Consider the following 20466-nt stretch of genomic DNA (forward strand, 5'->3'; position numbering starts at 1 on the left):
CAGTAGGGTAGAAATAAGTAACGGGTTCAGTAAGCAACAATCTTTCCTCAAAATTTCATACACATTTTCGCAATAACCGCAGAAACAAAAGTAAAAAATCAATTTAAAAAAATTATTGCTACAATGAAAAACACCTCTTCCTAAGCAATTCACAAAGAAACAGGGGCTGACCTTGGATTTTCCAAAAATTTAAAAAGGCCAAAATTTTGAAAAAAGGCGTTTTTAGGCACTTTTTTTGAAAATTTTGACAAAATCGCGTTTTTTTGGCGCGCACTCCCCCCTCAAAATTAGTATATATTGGCGCCAAAGGCGCCTTTAGAAAAAATTTAGGGTCCGTTAGCCAAAAATGGATATCACAAAATAGTACATAAGGGTCGGTAGGTGGTCGAATCCTTGAGGGGGGGGGGGCGGCGTTCGCTCCCCTAAATCCGCCGCTGCAATGAAATATCTTCATCTAACCATGTAAGAACAATTGAAGATCAACCGTTATAATTAATTCTTGTTTGTATTATTTTTTATCATACACAAGAAAGAAGATAGAAGGCAACCAGCTATTTACAAACTGTTTAGTTAAATTAACAATTTCATTTAAAAAACGACATATCAAATCCCATTTACATTGGCGAACATTGTTAAATGATACTGAAAATTTGGAAATATCTCGATTTTTTGTTTCCCAAAATTAGTCGAAAATGGATCGTCTCCAGCAAGGAAACTTCGAAATCTCCCCCGAAAAAGATTGATGTACAAAACTTTGACAGCATTTATATTCAAGATTCATTTGAGCCACTTTTTGTGAATGAAGGCATCGTGCATTAGAGGCTAAAATTGCGTTTCGAAGAGGACGTCGACGTTCTTTTCGTATTCTATCGGCAGTTCTCGTTTCACGTGTTTGGCGCCTAGAAGAGCTGCCCCAATTGAGCTGTCGACTGTCAATTGAACTAATCTGATTCCTGTCAGTGTGACGTCAGAGGGATATTTGGGCTTGAGACCTTCGAGAAAACCTAAATCAAGCACATGTTTATCCAAGTTTTCGTCACTTTCATCCAAATTTTTGCTATTACTATAGTTTTATGAAGTGGAAAAGCAATTTAGTGCTCGCTCTGAAACAAATTGTATGGTTGACTCAATAAGAACTACAATTCAGAGGCATCACGACAGGCCTGATTAGTTTGCTATTTTGAAAATTTGATCACAATTCTCGAATCTGATTGGTTGAAATAACAGAAAAGACCAGCAATGTGAAAGATGTTCACTCACCCTGTTTGAGGAGGTCGAAGCTCTTGAAGATGCTGCCGACTGCCAGCACTTGGATACACTTCCCATTGTAGAACAGTGCCTAGGAAAAAATATGGGTAAATTAATGGTAATAATCAAACACAGAGGCAAAGTTGCGCTTCGCAAACACTAGTCAGAAAACGACGAAAATCAGCTCTAACAAGTGCTAAAAGAAACCTCGAATTCGTAAATATTCGGATAGGTCTCGGATTCGCTCTGCGACCAAAGGCGACCTAGAAAATATGATTTTCACGCACTAACCACTCAGCTACGGACGCTTAATCTTTCACTAACAAAAGCCTGAAACAAAGCAGAGAACAGATGCTATGAAAACTCCAATGCTATAGATCGTAATTATAGCAAAAGTGCCACCAAATAGGGAACACTTTGCCACCAAATAATGAATATTTTTAATTTGCGAGTTGGATTAGAAAAAAGAAGGTTCGTACTAATACACTAACGCTCGAAGCTCGCGAATGCAAATACTAGCAATAATTTGTTTTTTGACAAGTAACATAAGAATTCAACAGGGATAACCGGTTACTGTGCAAGTAGCACAGAATTTTCCGACCATCGTCTTTCAGAAACAACAAAAAAGTTTTTTTTTTTCAAGTTTTTTTCTGCGTGTTGTGATGAAAGGATCTGACGTAAAAGTATAATTTAGGCATATTCGACAGTCATAGTAATTTACACAAATTGGACAAAAATTTCTGGAGAAAAATTACTAGAAAAACAAAAGCATCAAAAGAAAATTTAAACAAATTCAAATTTTTTGAAGTTTTTGATACCAAAAATGGCGCTAAAAACTGGCTTAAAACAAAGTTTTGAGTGCCTAAATTAAGCAGCAAAAAGCTGTTGTTGGCCTGCTCGCTCGCTTTATTCGCTCGAAATTAAATTAAAAATCAAAAACTTTTAGCCAGTTTTTCTCGATACTGACAAAAAAATTTTTAAATTTTCTTAACGTCGTTCGAACCGCGACTGAAACGGCTTGAATTTGGAATATCCCTCTACTCATTTCAATGATTATTTGTGGCACCTGATTTTGCTTGGAAAAAAGAACAAACAATAAAAAAAATAAAACAGACCTGAATACAAAGTTCCTCCACATTTCTCAAATGCTTGGAACAATAAAAAGGGACCTTAGTAAATTATCGACGTATATCTGTTTTCAACCAATGTATTTCTGGAAAATTAAAAGGACGCTTGAAACATTCGATAAGTTTTGTTCGGAGTTTACAATGATGAAAATAAATTATCCATTAGCTACTAAATACATTCTTAATTTTTTCATATCGCATTGCAGCGTCCCATATTTTCACTCCAACTCCAAGCCACTTTAACCCAACCCTTTCTGTAATTTCTTCCATCATTTGTTTCTGAAGTTTCACCCTTGCTGTAATTTCTACTCACAGGGTCTGCTTTTGCACATATGCCCACGATAGACCTGCCCAAGTACCATCCGGCCAAGTAGAACAGATGGAGACAGAACTGGTCCCTCTTCTCTCTGGCTCCTTTGAGCACCTCCAGGGTGAATCTGGCCACGAAGCTCTTCTCCATCTTGTAGAAGTAGGGCTGCACGTCAAACCAAGAGGAGAGCTGGAAAAAATAGAAGTGTTGGCCCTTTCTATTAATCTTCCCTATCCATCAAAAACAAGGAAACGGAATTGCTGCGCGAAATACCAGCTCAAAAATGAAAATTGTATCAAAAAGAAAATGAAACAAGCACATTATGAGTACTTAAGAAGTATGCAAATTGCGGGGGGTCAAAAAGTAAGCGGGTCTTGGACACTTTTGAACAAAAAAAGAGCTTTTCATTGCGAGGAGGTTCAAAATTTTCAGGAGGGTCCCGCAACTTGTTATCAATTCTGATAAAAATTATGACAAAATCAAGTTAAAAATTGTCTCAAACGTAAAAATTGGCATAAAATTTTTCAGTAATTTAACTCGGACGAAATTATTTTTTGCGTCGAAAAAAAAACAATTTTTTCAACTTGAGCTCTCGAAAACAGCATATTTTTTAAAAAAAACTTGGGTATAAATTTAATGGTATAAAAATTCCGGCTGCGTCAATTCAGACCCTCAAAACTTGGAGTGAGGGGTCAATAACCTGGGGTCTATGAGGAGGTCGATTTGGTGCGGGGGGGTCCCGACAATTAAGTAGAGCATAGTAGAAGAAAAAAGATTTAGTTCTCGCAAACTTTCTTCTTAAGTTTCATTTGCATAATAGGGTCTTTTTACTTATAATTATACGGACCAAAATAAAGTTATCAAGGCCGTACGAAAAATCACCCCAATGTTATCAATTCGGGCGCTTAATTAGAAAGACCCTCCTAACCTTCGGTGGAGGGAACAATAAGTTTAGGAAGGAATTCGATTCGATGCTGACCTTGAAGTACTCCCAAATCTTCTGTTTGACGTAGGAGAGGTCGTACTCGCTCAGCTCCAGTCTGTCATCATGGTCCATGCACGTCTTCACGCTCTTCCACGCAATCCAGTAGGCTAAACAAACACGTATACACTCAGTGATGTCCATTCAAGACACTGTAATAATTAATTTAAATTTTGATTCAAATTTCAATCTGAATTCGAAAAAAAGCCAAGTAAAATACAAGAAGAATGAGAAGATCGAATCCACATATGAAGCCCATAAAAAAAGCATGTCATACAATTTCAGACTATAAACATTGCATGGCTAGCATTTTTTCCCCTCAAAAATAGCGTTTTCTTCTAGATTCACAAAAAATTTACAAAATTTAAAACAAAATCTGCGGATGTTCGAATTTGAAGCACCTAATGACGAGTAGACTAAGTTAACATCCCCTCCACCTAAAGCATTTTGGAGGGAGCATGTTAACGTGGTTTTCAGTAGGAACTATTTTCAGCCTATCAGCATCGAGCATTTAACTGGCAGCGCCTGGCAAAATTAATTCGAATTAAACGTTGGTGGAGGATCTTAACTTAGTCGATCTGGGAAGGGGGGATTAAAATTTGATCCTGTAATGGTATAATTGCTTTCGGAGACAAAAAAATCCAGAAATATGATAAGACTGTAAAAAAACTAGTCATACCATTTCAAACTATGATAACTGTGGGATTGGGATTTTTTCAAAAATTACGTTTTTTACATTGGGAAAAAATGCTTTATTAGCTAAGTGTTCGGACGTTTAAACATGATACTTTATATGTGATGTACTAAAAACGGATTCTAGATACATTCAACTACAAAAAAAATTGAGGCAACAATTTGTTTTCAAATGCTAGTCATACAATTTTATACTATGAAGATTAATTTAGTTCACGCCAGCACGATGGTTTTAAAAATTATTTTAGATGTTCTCTCATTGAAATTATACTTTGCTGTATCAAGGCAGATTTCCCTAGAAAAGCTTTTTTATAATCTTTGATGTATTCGTGCAAGTAAATCAGAGATTTAAATTCAATTCGAGTTTTCATGCTAATGATATTTTCTTGTCTTGTAATGAGACACGATGATTTGTTCCAAGATCGAAAAAAACTCTTTTTATTGCGCAGTTCAGCTGCTTTTGCTTTTCAAACGAATTTATGAGCGACTCGTTGATACTATAGAAAAGTGAAGATGAGTAATCAAAAACACAAATAACAAAGCATCGGAGAACTGTTTTCAAGAAAAGGTTTGGGTAGATTTTTTTTACATAATCAATTGTTTTTATGCAAGCTGCCATTTTTGTAAGACAAATTTGATCTCACAGCTTAGTTCTTAACACAATATCAGAGCTTTGTTCTAAATACATTCTAAGAAAACAACAGAGGTCAGATATATTCCTAGTTAAAAGACATCTGTTAGTCTTTTAATTGCTGAATTTCCAACAAATAACAATTCATCCTTATTGAGACCAATGTCAACTTTTTTTCAGCAAAATGAGATAAACTCAGTTTTTGAAGCGTTCAGCATGAGTTTATGGTTCTGAAACAATGCGGTTAATCTATTCAATAATTTTGAGTTCTGATAAAAACTTTTGAAGGGGAATAATTCAACAGATCCAAAAATCCAAAATTGAGTTTTGATTACTAACAATTAAACCCACTTAGAAATGTTAAATAATAGAAAATTGAAACGTTTTGCTTGATAAAAAACAGTTTGGTAACTTCAATTTTTCATCTGAAAAAATATTAGGCGCAATTTTTGCTATGAACAATTTATACAGCTAATTTTAATCCCCATCACCTCGCATGAGCATCAATTTTATGGGGTAACGAGTGGTTTTACAAGATCAGGTATGAACAGCACGTATGATCAACATGACTTAATTAGTTCGCATGACATCTTTCAAAACAATAGGGCAAGGTAATCATTACGCGCTCAGTGATGATCTGAGATATCATCGAATTTGAAACTATTAGTATGAAACCTAAAGAGAATAAACATCTGAATTCAAATGATCTGTTGAAGCGTATTAAAATGGTTCAGAAGCGATTCTAGATTTATTGCTGTCTCTTTACTATCAGTTGAGTTTAACCAACTGTCAGCATGTGTCTACCATGATAGATTCTCATGATATTAATGAATCCTATCCATGAATTCGATGCTGTACATGTCAAATGCAATTTTGGTAAAAAACATACCAAAATGGGAACACGTGAACGAAAAAATTTATCCCTACTGACATATCTTATTTCAATGCGTACTATCCTCGCTGATAACAAAAATGAATTCCAACTAAAATATAGGTAATTTATCATTACCATCGGTTTCAAAAAAATCTTAGTAGCAAATCTCTTGCGTGGCACCGATCCTCAACAGTGGTGACCAGACTGGAAACTTGAAATGATTAACCCTAATAGCTCACTCGAATTTTCGAAACCTGAAGAGGCAAGGGCTTGGCTGATTGCTTTCCTCAGAGAAGAAAAGCGACAAGGGTGCAGACGGATCGAATCCCTCACACCTTCAAAGGAAGAACTTCTTCCTCGGTCAAAGTGGGGAGCAAGCAATCTTGAAGTTGAGGAGCCTTGTTTCGCCAAAAAAAACCTCATCAAGATTACGTTCAATGAGGTCCACACTGTGGCTTGAGATTACTGCTGACCTAGAGAACATGAGGTCGTTGCTGACCGAGCCATGTTCCTATCAACAGTTCAGAATCAAGGAAAGTCTGCCAGCTACTTTTTTTGAAGACTTTGTAATGCTGCTCGGTTTTTTAAGTTTTTAGAAAAAAAAACACCGCTGATGCGGAAGACGAGATGCTACGAATGAACGTCATCTGGGACTTAGAATCGCACTCTAAACTCAAGTTACTTGAGGCAAATAGAGTTACAACAGATATAAATCCAACCGATATGAAATATGTTTTACAGTTTAGCGATCAAGCACAGCATTTTACTGGGACTTTCAAGGTTGATATCAAAGAACAAATTGCTTACAATTCCAAGTCAACCTTCAGAAAACCAGGAAAAGTTAGTAAGACTTACAATGACAAGGAATCGGAATGTCGAAAAACTGCTAATGGGTACTCGCACGGTGATAAGTCTTGTCCGACAACAGTAAAAAAAAAGTAACTCATGTGGTAAGACAGGACACTTTGCAAAAAAGTGTTGAAGCAAGTTAAGCAACAACAACACAGGTAAGAGTAGATTTAATTATTATGAGTGTAAACCATCATGTTGATGGGGTCAAATATCAAAGGGGGACTTAGAAAGCTCTGAGAACGGCACTTAAGTAGGAATAGTTTTGCATCAAGTCTCATCGGCAGGGCCGCCGCATGGTAAAGTATCGTCATTGATGGCACTGAGGGGAAAATGCAAGTGGACGCCGGTGCTGATAGAACAATGATTTCCTCGGGCATCTGGGAGAAGCTTGGAGGAACGAGTCTAGATGGAACTGCTCGGACTCTACAAGCAGACAATAGACACAAACTCTACTACAAACTCTACTTCAAAGAAACAGCAAAATGTCACCTGATATATTGTGCGATCGAACAAGGGTTTCCGACTACTTGGACGCAATCTCTTTCCAACCCAGTATTCGATACATGGGCTTTCAGGGACATTGCCGACATTTAAGGGATACAAGGACCAGGTGAAACTGAAGCCCAACCACTTTTCTGCAAAGCACGCAAAATTCCATTGCCGATGCAAGAGGCAGTAAAAGCAACGCTATAGTACATGGTCAGAAGGGAGACCCCAAGCCAGTGCAGTCCGGAGAAAATAATGACGAATGCATCACCAGCCGTGCGGCAGAGAAAGAAAAATGGTGACCTCAAACTTTGTGCCGACTACAAAGTTCACTTCAATGGCAAAGTAATGGACAAAGACTAAGCATAACCCGACATGGTGTCAATTTGCAAAAATTTACATACCGCCAATTTTTTCGGCCATATTTATCTCTCATCAGACTTTTGCCATCAAATCGAATTTGATGATGAAGCGAAAGAAGTGTGCACAATCAACACGAAACAGGAGCTGTTGAAGATGTGTCGACTACTTCAAGGGTTGAAGAACTCTTCTTCGATCTTTCAAAACTTCATCGAGAGCACACTCAAAGGAATCAATGGCGTGATAATCTTTCGTAACGACCTGCTTGTCTAGGGAAAATCATAGGAGCGATACAAAAAACGTACGACGGCAGACAATCGACGACTCAGAGAAAAGATTTTCACCCTCAATGAGACCAAATGAAACTCGAAACCACTCACAACTGTTTCGTTTTTAGGCTATTCAGTTTCAGCTGATCGAAAAAAGCCTGATGATAGACTTGTTGAAAAGGTTTGGAGTACAAAGATACCCACGAACCACAAAGAACTTCAATCATTTTGTGGACTGGCAAATTTTTACGGGCGAATGATTCCGAACTTTGCCACCATGATGCTCCCAATCAATGACTTACGGAGTCAAGAGTTCAAGCGTACAGACCGACACAACAAGTGCTTTCAGCGCAACCACTCCAACATAGAACGAGAGGCTCTGGCAACCGTAACTGTGGCACACGACTGAAAAAGTTCTCACTGGGCGCAAGTTCACTCTACAAACAGATCACAAACCCTTGCAGTACCTCTTTGCGCCATACGGAGAGATACCGAAAAAAGCAACAGCTAGAGAAACCATACGAGCTATTGCGCTGATCAGATTCGACTATAAGTTGAAGTATGTGCCAGGAGAGCAGATCCCACATGCGGATGCTCTGACCAGGCTGCGTTTCGAGGACGAGACGCCAGAAGAGAAAAAAACTTTCTTTCAGAATGCCATCTTTTTCGCAGATAATCAAGCTATACGACATCAAAAGCGACCTCAAATCGAATCGAACAAAGCGGTGATTGGAGACAATGCTTAGAAGCTGAGTCACACTTCAAGAAGGAAGCTGAAACATTGAAAATTCGAGAAGGCGTCAGCTACAGGGGCGTTGTGACTTGCAAACCGCCAAGGTTCAGAAGACAAGTTATGGACGATGCCCACAAGACGCTTCCAGGAAGACAGGCAACGGAAACGGCTCTGAGAATGTTTGCTTGGTGGCCTGGCATGTCACAAGAAGTGGAAAGAATTGTCTAAAGATGCGATATCTGTCAAAAGAAAAAACCATCGCTTGGGAAAACAGTTTCCAAGTGGTCAGAAGCAGACGTATGGGAACGAGTTTATATGAACTGGGCCTACATCAAAGAGAAAGCAATCATATTGGTGGTTGTTGATCGAAGCATTCTCGATCAATGGCAGAACTACCTTAACCGCCAAGAAATGACTGTCAACAGTCTTTGCAAGATTTGGAGAATCAAAAACTCTAAGTCTCTGAAGACGGATCCGAATTTGTCAGCGATGACTTCAAAACATTGTGCAAGTCTCAGGGAATTCACATGGAATCGCCGCTCTACCACCCAAGAGCGAATGGACTGGCAGAAACAGCAGACTAGACTGTTTAACATCCCATGAAGACATGGGGAAACAATTCATGAGTCAATATTTCTTTGCGTTTCTCAAACGAGTACTATTGACGCATAGAAACACATGCAAGGCAAAGGTCAAAACAACAGCCGAACTTATTCTCGGACGAAAAATCAGATAACCTACCATCATAGATTTTGACGTATGTGAAAAATTCCTCAAATCGAACAAAGACACATAGAAGCAGAGCCAGCAACTTTCATCAATCGACGTGGAGCCAACAGACCGTGGATCCAATCTAATGAATCAGAACGGACTGCTCTTGTAAGCGACAAGCAGATTGCGAGATGCAGTCAAGAGACCAGTATTACAAATGGAACGAGTGACATTATCGATGACGAAACTGCAGTGGAACATGGAATCAAAGAACAGCCTTCAACAACTCCAGACGATCAACTTGAACTGGTCCCAGACGAACCCAAACGATCTTCAAGATTCCGGAAACCAACGATACATTACGGAGACCCTATACCAACAGATCTTCTTAGAAAAGGAGTGATGATGTGATGATCTGAGAAATCATCGACGTTAAAACCTAAAAAGGATAAGTATCTGAATTTAACTGATCTGTTGAAGCGTATCAAATTGGCTCAGAAGCGATTCTATTTGTATTGCTGTCTCTTTATTATCAATTGAGTTTAACCAACGGTTGTCTGACGCCAACCGCCAAACATGATAGATTCTGTAGCTGACGCCAAACATGATAGATTCTTATGATATTAATCAATCCAATCCATGATTGCGATGCTTTCTGCATGCAATGTATTTTTGGTAAGGATACCAAAAATGGGAACAACTGAACAAAAAAGATTTTTATCCCTAATGGCATATCTTGGTTTTATGTACACATTTCCCACTGATAACAACTATAAATACTAACTTAACTTTTACGAAGATTTTATTGAGATCGGTGTTCCCTTGCACCGATCCACAACAGGCTCTTTTTCGATTTCCCACCCACTCGTAAATTTCAAATTAGAACTGTTCTAAATTGTTTACACGGCATTTTGCATTGAATAACTTTGTAAGAATTTGTTCACATGTTCACACGGACACGTTTTAAGACCCTTTGGGAGATTGGTTTGACCGGGAGCCCTCTATCACACTTGTACCGTCATGTTAAAAAGACGCTCATACATCGAATTTCAGAAAAAAAAAGGGGGAACTGGAAAAGAGCCAGGTACAAATATGATAGATGGGTCCCAAGAAAAAGCAAGTATGAAAAATGGGATTTTGGATCTACGTAACAATCATCCCCCTTCAAGAAAGGGGGGAGATTGTTAAGTAGATTACTTGCAACGATTTTTCGACCAATCAGAATGCAGCAAAATTCGAATTTACATACAACTCTCTAGTGCGAATTTACTGTTTTTATTTACAGGGGTGGAGATTCTTTAGTAGATACAATAGGGGGGAGATTGTTAAGTAGATCATGCATTTTTTGTGAAAAAAAAATTTTCTTCAGGGACCCATCTTAATGTTTCGGTACATACTTGTTCAAAGAGCCAATTTAGGCGTTAAAACTCGCCGGTGGGGGAGAGCCAGTTACACCATAAAATTTATGCTTATGTGAGGTGTTGGGAGAGGAAATCTGAAGTCCCCATTTTCGCAATTCGGCCTGTAGTCCTGTCGGCGGCTCTTTTGGAACTTTTCCCCCACCTGTCAATTTTCATTTTGAAAAACCATTTCAATTTTGGGCTCTTTTCCAGTCCCCCCCCCCTTTGAATTTCAATTTTGAAAAGTCTATTTAAGGTAGTCATAAAGCAATGAAATTTTGCGTGGTGAACAAGTCGACAATTCTGAACAGATTTGTTCTTGATACTTTAAATGGTAACATCACGCATTTAGCCGTAATAACACGTAAAACAAACATAATACTCGGTATATTGAAAGGGGGGGGGACTGGAAAACTGTCGATTTGTTCACCACGCCAAATTTCATTGCATTGTGACAACATTAAATAGACTTTTCAAAATTGAATTCGAAAGGGGGGAACTGGAAAAGAGCCGAATTACCAGTCAATTTTATCGTTCGGAATTCTTCCGGAGTAAATCATGTTGCTGGTTCCAACGGTTACTTACATTGATCGCGTTGAATGGCTGGCATTGCAAATTCAATGCAATAATACCATTGTAATTAGAACTGTTCATTCAAACACCATCTCAGTACACACCATGGTTCCATAGCTCAGTCGGTTAGAGCATCGTGCTAATAACGCGAGGGTCGAGAGTTCGAGCCTCTCTGGGACCAACTTTATATTTCAAATAGTAATTTTCTCTATTTCTTGCAGTGTGTAAAACATTTTGTGGATTGGAATTTTTTTTTGCGGTGAACAAATCGACAATTCTGAGCAGATTTGTTCTTCATACTTTACAGCGTAACATCACGCATTTAGCCGTAATAGGATGAAGTTAACGTGTTTAGGGGGGAGGATGTTAACTTGGTCCCCGTAATAACACGTAAAACAAACATAAAACTCGGTGTAGTGGGTGGGTTTACAAGGTTGATTATGAAGACTAAATATGTTTGTCCTGGCCTAATTAGTCCGCAAGTCAATTTTCATAACAATCAAATGGTGGGAACAGTAAATTTCTTTGCAAAAAATTGCAGGTGGGAGAAAGAACCATTTAGAGGTTGGTCAAAGCTCAAGGGTACTTGGCATGGTGAACGGAAACTAACTATTACGAACAAATTTGGGCTCCAAGAGAATAAGGCACCAAGGGCTCTGAAATCGTTTTCCGATTCAAACAACTTTTGTGTTTTGTTACTTGATAAAACCTCCCCCCTAACCATTTTAAGGTGAAATTATTTTTTAAAATGCCAAGATAGAGTTTTGATGACAAATAAGTCGACCCAACTATGGTTGTTAAACTGTAAAAAAGGTTGAAGCGAGCATATTTCTTGTTATAGACAAGATAGTAGAAACTATTACTTATCCGAACAGTTACTGACCCAATATATTTCGCGAGATTTTGGAAATGAATAGTTTATCCACAAATTAGTTTTTAAATTACAACATGCGAAGTGCATGCGGGACCTGTCTATCATAGTTGCTTTCGTTGGACCACTTTATCATAGTACTAAACCCCCTTTGATTTTTTCTGAAAATCATTTTATGAAAGCCTATTTATAATGACTTTATAAAACCTTAACTGCAAAAAAACGTGCCAGCATGAACAAACTTTCACAACAGTTTTCGCATGCAAACGCTACTGTATGAACAATTTTATACAATTTCTTTCGTATTTTTGGAGGGTAGTAGGATACTGGATTTGAAACTGAATTTGTTTACATACCTTAGATTGTAACTTAACCCGTTTAGCCATAATTAATTACACGTAGGTTTTTTTTTACTCTTTCCACACCCCCACCTCGCACGCGCATCCTTTTAGCGGTACTATGATACTTGAGAGAAGGGGGAAAAGTGCGATAGGGAGGTCATAGAAACTAAACGGGTTGTTTATGTAAATAGAGTGCCTCAAACTTGTTCAATTTTGTTCTTGGATGATTTCAGTTAAAATATCGAAGTTTGCGCGAATGAGACATGTTAATTACGTCTGTGAAAAAGTTTTAAAACGACCAACTGAGCATTTTGATTTAGCTAGTTGTGGTATTTGCCTAAATTAGCGTGACCCCTCTCTCACATTCGGGACCCCTCTCTCACATTCTGTTTTTAAAAGGACCTAGTTTTTTTTTTGAAAATATGGCCTCCTCAAAAAAGTTGAATATCCGCCCTGTATCGTGTAGGTTCGTGATCCTACTAGTTTTTCGCAAATTTCAGATTTCAATTAAGATTTACCTTCCTTAAGGAATACATGCAGTATAGCGAAGTTTAAAGAGCACTACGTAGCTTGGTATTGACTAATCAATACGATAATTAGACAAGCAAACAAATGACTAATATCGAAAAATTTCGAATCTTGAAAGAATTAGTTCCTCCTCTCGCAAAATTTTTGAGATGGCAAAAATTTATTCTACCCAAGCCTCCCCCTCCCCCAAATGGAAACTGAGGAAGCTAACTTAACGAAACTCTTAACAAAAACTGGGACAGCTGCCGAGTTCAACTGTGATTTAAGAGAAATAATTAAAGTGGACTTGACAAACATTGGGTTCAGCTCAGCTTGGCGAATGAGCTATCGAAAGAAACCAAATCAGACTAAAGAAAAGTAGTCCCAGAGAAAATTGGCAGTAGTAGGGATGTATCATGGGAAATAGGTCTCCTAAATAACATGAACAGACAGGATATTTACTTAGCTCCCCAGAGGTAATTTTTTTGGCAGAATTTGACCCCTTATAGGCGAATTATTTCCCCCTGATAGCTAAACGATCGGGATTGGAATACAGTATGGCTGTAAACTTAAGATGCTTGGAATGAATTAACGACCCATAAAAACGTTCTTCCCCCAAAGGGAGGTCGGAACGTTAAATAAAAACCTTGGGAGCCTTGTTAATTAAACACAACTTGGTTTGGAGGTAAAATTGGACTTGATGTTTGCACAACTCAGTTAGAGATACCTAATATGAACTTGCAATTTCGGACTAGTGTCGTCAGAGGAAGAATTTAGCTAAGATGTTGCAAAAGGGGTACCGAACTAAAAGTCAGGACTTGTAGGGACGACCATAACTGTAACTTAAACTAAAACTCAATTAGATAAACATAGCTTTGGAGAATCAAAAACTCTAAGTCTCTGAAGACGGATCCGAATTTGTCAGCGATGACTTCAAAACATTGTGCAAGTCTCAGGGAATTCACATGGAATCGCCGCTCTACCACCCAAGAGCGAATGGACTGGCAGAAACAGCAGACTAGACTGTTTAACATCCCATGAAGACATGGGGAAACAATTCATGAGTCAATATTTCTTTGCGTTTCTCAAACGAGTACTATTGACGCATAGAAACACATGCAAGGCAAAGGTCAAAACAACAGCCGAACTTATTCTCGGACGAAAAATCAGATAACCTACCATCATAGATTTTGACGTATGTGAAAAATTCCTCAAATCGAACAAAGACACATAGAAGCAGAGCCAGCAACTTTCATCAATCGACGTGGAGCCAACAGACCGTGGATCCAATCTAATGAATCAGAACGGACTGCTCTTGTAAGCGACAAGCAGATTGCGAGATGCAGTCAAGAGACCAGTACTACAAATGGAACGAGTGACATTATCGATGACGAAACTGCAGTGCAACATGGAATCAAAGAACAGCCTTCAACAACTCCAGACGATCAACTTGAACTGGTCCCAGACGAACCCAAACGATCTTCAAGATTCCGGAAACCAACGATACATTACGGAGACCCTATACCAACAGATCTTCTTAGAAAAGGAGTGATGATGTGATGATCTGAGAAATCATCGACGTTAAAACCTAAAAAGGATAAGTATCTGAATTTAACTGATCTGTTGAAGCGTATCAAATTGGCTCAGAAGCGATTCTATTTGTATTGCTGTCTCTTTATTATCAATTGAGTTTAACCAACGGTTGTCTGACGCCAACCGCCAAACATGATAGATTCTGTAGCTGACGCCAAACATGATAGATTCTTATGATATTAATCAATCCAATCCATGATTGCGATGCTTTCTGCATGCAATGTATTTTTGGTAAGGATACCAAAAATGGGAACAACTGAACAAAAAAGATTTTTATCCCTAATGGCATATCTTGGTTTTATGTACACATTTCCCACTGATAACAACTATAAATACTAACTTAACTTTTACGAAGATTTTATTGAGATCGGTGTTCCCTTGCACCGATCCACAACAGGCTCTTTTTCGATTTCCCACCCACTCGTAAATTTCAAATTAGAACTGTTCTAAATTGTTTACACGGCATTTTGCATTGAATAACTTTGTAAGAATTTGTTCACATGTTCACACGGACACGTTTTAAGACCCTTTGGGAGATTGGTTTGACCGGGAGCCCTCTATCACACTTGTACCGTCATGTTAAAAAGACGCTCATACATCGAATTTCAGAAAAAAAAGGGGGAACTGGAAAAGAGCCAGGTACAAATATGATAGATGGGTCCCAAGAAAAAGCAAGTATGAAAAATGGGATTTTGGATCTACGTAACAATCATCCCCCTTCAAGAAAGGGGGGAGATTGTTAAGTAGATTACTTGCAACGATTTTTCGACCAATCAGAATGCAGCAAAATTCGAATTTACATACAACTCTCTAGTGCGAATTTACTGTTTTTATTTACAGGGGTGGAGATTCTTTAGTAGATACAATAGGGGGGAGATTGTTAAGTAGATCATGCATTTTTTGTGAAAAAAAAATTTTCTTCAGGGACCCATCTTAATGTTTCGGACCATACTTGTTCAAAGAGCCAATTTAGGCGTTAAAACTCGCCGGTGGGGGAGAGCCAGTTACACCATAAAATTTATGCTTATGTGAGGTGTTGGGAGAGGAAATCTGAAGTCCCCATTTTCGCAATTCGGCCTGTAGTCCTGTCGGCGGCTCTTTTGGAACTTTTCCCCCACCTGTCAATTTTCATTTTGAAAAACCATTTCAATTTTGGGCTCTTTTCCAGTCCCCCCCCCCCTTTGAATTTCAATTTTGAAAAGTCTATTTAAGGTAGTCATAAAGCAATGAAATTTTGCGTGGTGAACAAGTCGACAATTCTGAACAGATTTGTTCTTGATACTTTAAATGGTAACATCACGCATTTAGCCGTAATAACACGTAAAACAAACATAATACTCGGTATATTGAAAGGGGGGGGGGGGGGGACTGGAAAACTGTCGATTTGTTCACCACGCCAAATTTCATTGCATTGTGACAACATTAAATAGACTTTTCAAAATTGAATTCGAAAGGGGGGAACTGGAAAAGAGCCGAATTACCAGTCAATTTTATCGTTCGGAATTCTTCCGGAGTAAATCATGTTGCTGGTTCCAACGGTTACTTACATTGATCGCGTTGAATGGCTGGCATTGCAAATTCAATGCAATAATACCATTGTAATTAGAACTGTTCATTCAAACACCATCTCAGTACACACCATGGTTCCATAGCTCAGTCGGTTAGAGCATCGTGCTAATAACGCGAGGGTCGAGAGTTCGAGCCTCTCTGGGACCAACTTTATATTTCAAATAGTAATTTTCTCTATTTCTTGCAGTGTGTAAAACATTTTGTGGATTGGAATTTTTTTTTGCGGTGAACAAATCGACAATTCTGAGCAGATTTGTTCTTCATACTTTACAGCGTAACATCACGCATTTAGCCGTAATAGGATGAAGTTAACGTGTTTAGGGGGGAGGATGTTAACTTGGTCCCCGTAATAACACGTAAAACAAACATAAAACTCGGTGTAGTGGGTGGGTTTACAAGGTTGATTATGAAGACTAAATATGTTTGTCATGGCCTAATTGCCTTATTGAAAATGAACATCCAGTGTTTGATATTTTGCTATGAAACTTTCAAAGAAATAGTTTGGCAATTTCAGAAAACTAGCAACATTAACTGCATGATCCCTGTTCAAACCAGTCGGACTATGAAATATACTCGGCAAAATTCTAGATTCACCCCTCATCAGAAGGTTGACGGTTCGAAGCGATGCATGTTCTGAACTCATTAATAGTCGCAAGGAAACACCAGACTTGGCCCAAAAAAACCTCAAAAATATATTTCGCGAGATTTTGGAAATGAATAGTTTATCCACAAATTAGTTTTTAAATTACAACATGCGAAGTGCATGCGGGACCTGTCTATCATAGTTGCTTTCGTTGGACCACTTTATCATAAAACTAAACCCCCTTTGATTTTTTCTGAAAATCATTTTATGAAAGCCTATTTATAATGACTTTATAAAACCTTAACTGCAAAAAAACGTGCCAGCATGAACAAACTTTCACAACAGTTTTCGCATGCAAACGCTACTGTATGAACAATTTTATACAATTTCTTTCGTATTTTTGGAGGGTAGTAGGATACTGGATTTGAAACTGAATTTGTTTACATACCTTAGATTGTAACTTAACCCGTTTAGCCATAATTAATTACACGTAGGTTTTTTTTTACTCTTTCCACACCCCCACCTCGCACGCGCATCCTTTTAGCGGTACTATGATACTTGAGAGAAGGGGGAAAAGTGCGATAGGGAGGTCATAGAAACTAAACGGGTTGTTTATGTAAATAGAGTGCCTCAAACTTGTTCAATTTTGTTCTTGGATGATTTCAGTTAAAATATCGAAGTTTGCGCGAATGAGACATGTTAATTACGTCTGTGAAACAGTTTTAAAACGACCAACTGAGCATTTTGATTTAGCTAGTTGTGGTATTTGCCTAAATTAGCGTGACCCCTCTCTCACATTCGGGACCCCTCTCTCACATTCTGTTTTTAAAAGGACCTAGTTTTTTTTTTGAAAATATGGCCTCCTCAAAAAAGTTGAATATCCGCCCTGTATCGTGTAGGTTCGTGATCCTACTAGTTTTTCGCAAATTTCAGATTTCAATTAAGATTTACCTTCCTTAAGGAATACATGCAGTATAGCGAAGTTTAAAGAGCACTACGTAGCTTGGTATTGACTAATCAATACGATAATTAGACAAGCAAACAAATGACTAATATCGAAAAATTTCGAATCTTGAAAGAATTAGTTCCTCCTCTCGCAAAATTTTTGAGATGGCAAAAATTTATTCTACCCAAGCCTCCCCCCTCCCCCAAATGGAAACTGAGGAAGCTAACTTAACGAAACTCTTAACGAAAACTGGGACAGCTGCCGAGTTCAACTGTGATTTAAGAGAAATAATTAAAGTGGACTTGACAAACATTGGGTTCAGCTCAGCTTGGCGAATGAGCTATCGAAAGAAACCAAATCAGACTAAAGAAAAGTAGTCCCAGAGAAAATTGGCAGTAGTAGGGATGTATCATGGGAAATAGGTCTCCTAAATAACATGAACAGACAGGATATTTACTTAGCTCCCCAGAGGTAATTTTTTTGGCAGAATTTGACCCCTTATAGGCGAATTATTTCCCCCTGATAGCTAAACGATCGGGATTGGAATACAGTATGGCTGTAAATTTAAGATGCTTGGAATGAATTAACGACCCATAAAAAAGTTCTTCCCCCAAAGGGAGGTCGGAACGTTAAATAAAAACCTTGGGAGCCTTGTTAATTAAACACAACTTGGTTTGGAGGTAAAATTGGACTTGATGTTTGCACAACTCAGTTAGAGATACCTAATATGAACTTGCAATTTCGGACTAGTGTCGTCAGAGGAAGAATTTAGCTAAGATGTTGCAAAAGGGGTACCGAACTAAAAGTCAGGACTTGTAGGGACGACCATAACTGTAACTTAAACTAAAACTCAATTAGATAAACATAGCGAAAATGTTACGGGTAGCCTATCCCTAGGCAAAACAATAGTGCTGGGAGAGCGCATGGTTGGTTCTCATTGTTAGTTGGAGAACAAAATTAGCTACTGGTGAGAGTAGTTTTAAGTTCTCGTAGCTAGTTAGAGAACAGTTCGACAGAGATTCTCCCAAGTGAGTGTGAATTCATCAGGTTAGTGATTTCTCAAGAGTGAGAGATAGTTGATTGAGCTATCGAAGATAGCAAAAGTGCAGTAAGTTAGTTAGTGTTAACGGGAAGTTTAATTGCAATCAGGCAATTGTGTTGATTGATCGCGTACCCTTTCCTTTTGAATAAATTATTAGACTATAATCCGGTCAATTAGAGCATTCCGTATTAGGAGTTATATAATGCAGTGAAGCCCAAATAAATTGCACTTAGTAACCGCGGTAACGCCGCTTGTTGCATAAGAAGAAAATTAGCCAAAGGTATACTCATAATAGGTATTTAAATTACAGTATAAGAGCTGGAGGCGCAACCGTGAACTTAGGTTTAAGCTTATCATTTAAGTTTAACTGAACAAGGCATGGCAAATCACAGTGCAGATAAGATTGCGAAGCAGCAATTATAAAATCGCTGGTCAAATACGGCCAAGTTAACAACCCCCCCCCCCCCCCCCCACACACAAAAAAACGGCCCGGGGTACTCTTGGTCCTCGTGTTATCTTGGTCCTATTTGACCAGCGATTATATAAATACTGCTTTGCAACCTTATCTGCACTGTGATTTGCCATGCGTTGTTCAGTTGAACTTAAATAATAAGCTTAACCCTATTGCGCCTCCAGCTCTTATACTGTAACTTATATACCTCTTATGAAAAGACCTTTGTTAATTTTCAGCCAATCAGAATCGAGCATTTTCATGACCAAACATTTCCGCCCAAAAGCAGTCATTTAATGAACTGACTGTTTTTTTTGGGGCGGAAAAGACTGGAGCGGAAAGACTGGGAGCCGAGCATTTTACATGCAACGCTTAGCAAATCTAATACAAATTAATTGCTGGGGTGGAAGATCTTAACTTGGTCTATTTGAGGGGTGATGTGACCTTGATAAGTCAAATATCACTACTGTTGTGCCATTGAAGGAGGAGGTGGACACTGTTCCACTTACCGCTTCCCTCATCCGCTAGAATATGTCCCCACCCGCCACAGTTATGTGACTCCCCATTGGGATTGATGAGCATAGTATTGTGTCCTGTGCCACTGATCACCACTATTCCATACTTGGCAGAAGTAGCCAGTGCTCCGAAGGTGTCTGTGGACATATTGATCTCCTCGCTGTCTGTGGGGTATCTCTCCATCATCAGACGAATCATCTCCTTCTGCATTTCCGCATTGTCACTTCCACTCAACGACAGACCCTGCAGTCAACATCAGCCAAATTGAAACATTAGCTCTTTCCGAAGTATAACTAGATATAACTTCTTCTGATTGATAGGCAAAGGTAGTGGTAACATAGCTACCCAAATTTCTACAAACTTTTTTGTCTTCAATGCCATTTTTAGTCAAGTCCAAGTGGGTTTGTAAGAGAGGAGGACCTGGGATTTTCTCGAGAGGGGATTTTTTGTCGATCTTTTTTGACCCATGTTTTGCACCGCAGGCAAACTTTTGAAAAATCAGGCAGAAAAACGCCCTAAAAATGGATGTCCTGGAACAGTACCCAAGGGGCAACCCTTTGTTTCGGCAGTGGCTCGAATCTCTGAGGCTATTATAGCCCCTCATTCCCAACAAAATAGACCATGTTTTGATGAGACAAAGTTTGAAACAGCGAAACTTTAGTTAATAAAAGCAACTCAATGACACTCGTGAGTAAAAATGGCTTCGGAGGCAATTTTTCTCAAATATCAATTAAGAAAGGAGTTTGGAAAAGCCAAGGCGGTCATGTTGCCAGTACCTTTGCCTCCAATGAGAAACAG

General features: G+C 38.6%; 1 protein-coding gene and 2 non-coding genes across 3 annotated transcripts; 2 read left to right on the top strand and 1 right to left on the bottom strand.

Moving 5' to 3' along the window:
* Positions 1–486: 486 nt before the first annotated feature.
* Positions 487–19902, bottom strand: LOC134847806 (N-acetyl-D-glucosamine kinase-like). Its single transcript, XM_063865024.1, has 5 exons — positions 19662–19902; positions 3665–3777; positions 2689–2874; positions 1261–1339; positions 487–1004 (listed from the first exon to the last, which is right to left on the bottom strand). Exons 1-5 carry the CDS (start codon positions 19876–19878, stop codon positions 823–825), a joined length of 777 nt encoding a protein of 258 aa, XP_063721094.1. The 5' UTR covers positions 19879–19902; the 3' UTR covers positions 487–822.
* Positions 11357–11430, top strand: Trnai-aau (transfer RNA isoleucine (anticodon AAU)). The gene has a single exon. It is a non-coding gene; the product is annotated as a tRNA-Ile (tRNA).
* Trnai-aau (transfer RNA isoleucine (anticodon AAU)) lies at positions 16204–16277 on the top strand. The gene has a single exon. It is a non-coding gene; the product is annotated as a tRNA-Ile (tRNA).
* Positions 19903–20466: the final 564 nt, after the last annotated feature.

The sequence above is a fragment of the Symsagittifera roscoffensis genome, chromosome 6 (genome assembly GCF_963678635.1).
Source record: "Symsagittifera roscoffensis chromosome 6, txSymRosc1.1, whole genome shotgun sequence".
Taxonomy (NCBI): Eukaryota; Metazoa; Xenacoelomorpha; order Acoela; family Convolutidae; genus Symsagittifera; species Symsagittifera roscoffensis.

Excerpts from the sequence above, each read along its gene's own strand:
- LOC134847806 (XM_063865024.1), bottom strand. The coding sequence starts at position 19,878 with ATGCAGAAGGAGATGATTCGTCTGATGATGGAGAGATACCCCACAGAC. Across the intron at positions 2,875-3,664 it reads AGATTTGGGAGTACTTCAAG|CTCTCCTCTTGGTTTGACGT; the intron begins GTCAGCATCGAA and ends TATTTTTTCCAG. Across the intron at positions 1,340-2,688 it reads TATGTGCAAAAGCAGACCCT|GCACTGTTCTACAATGGGAA; the intron begins GTGAGTAGAAAT and ends ATTTTTTCCTAG.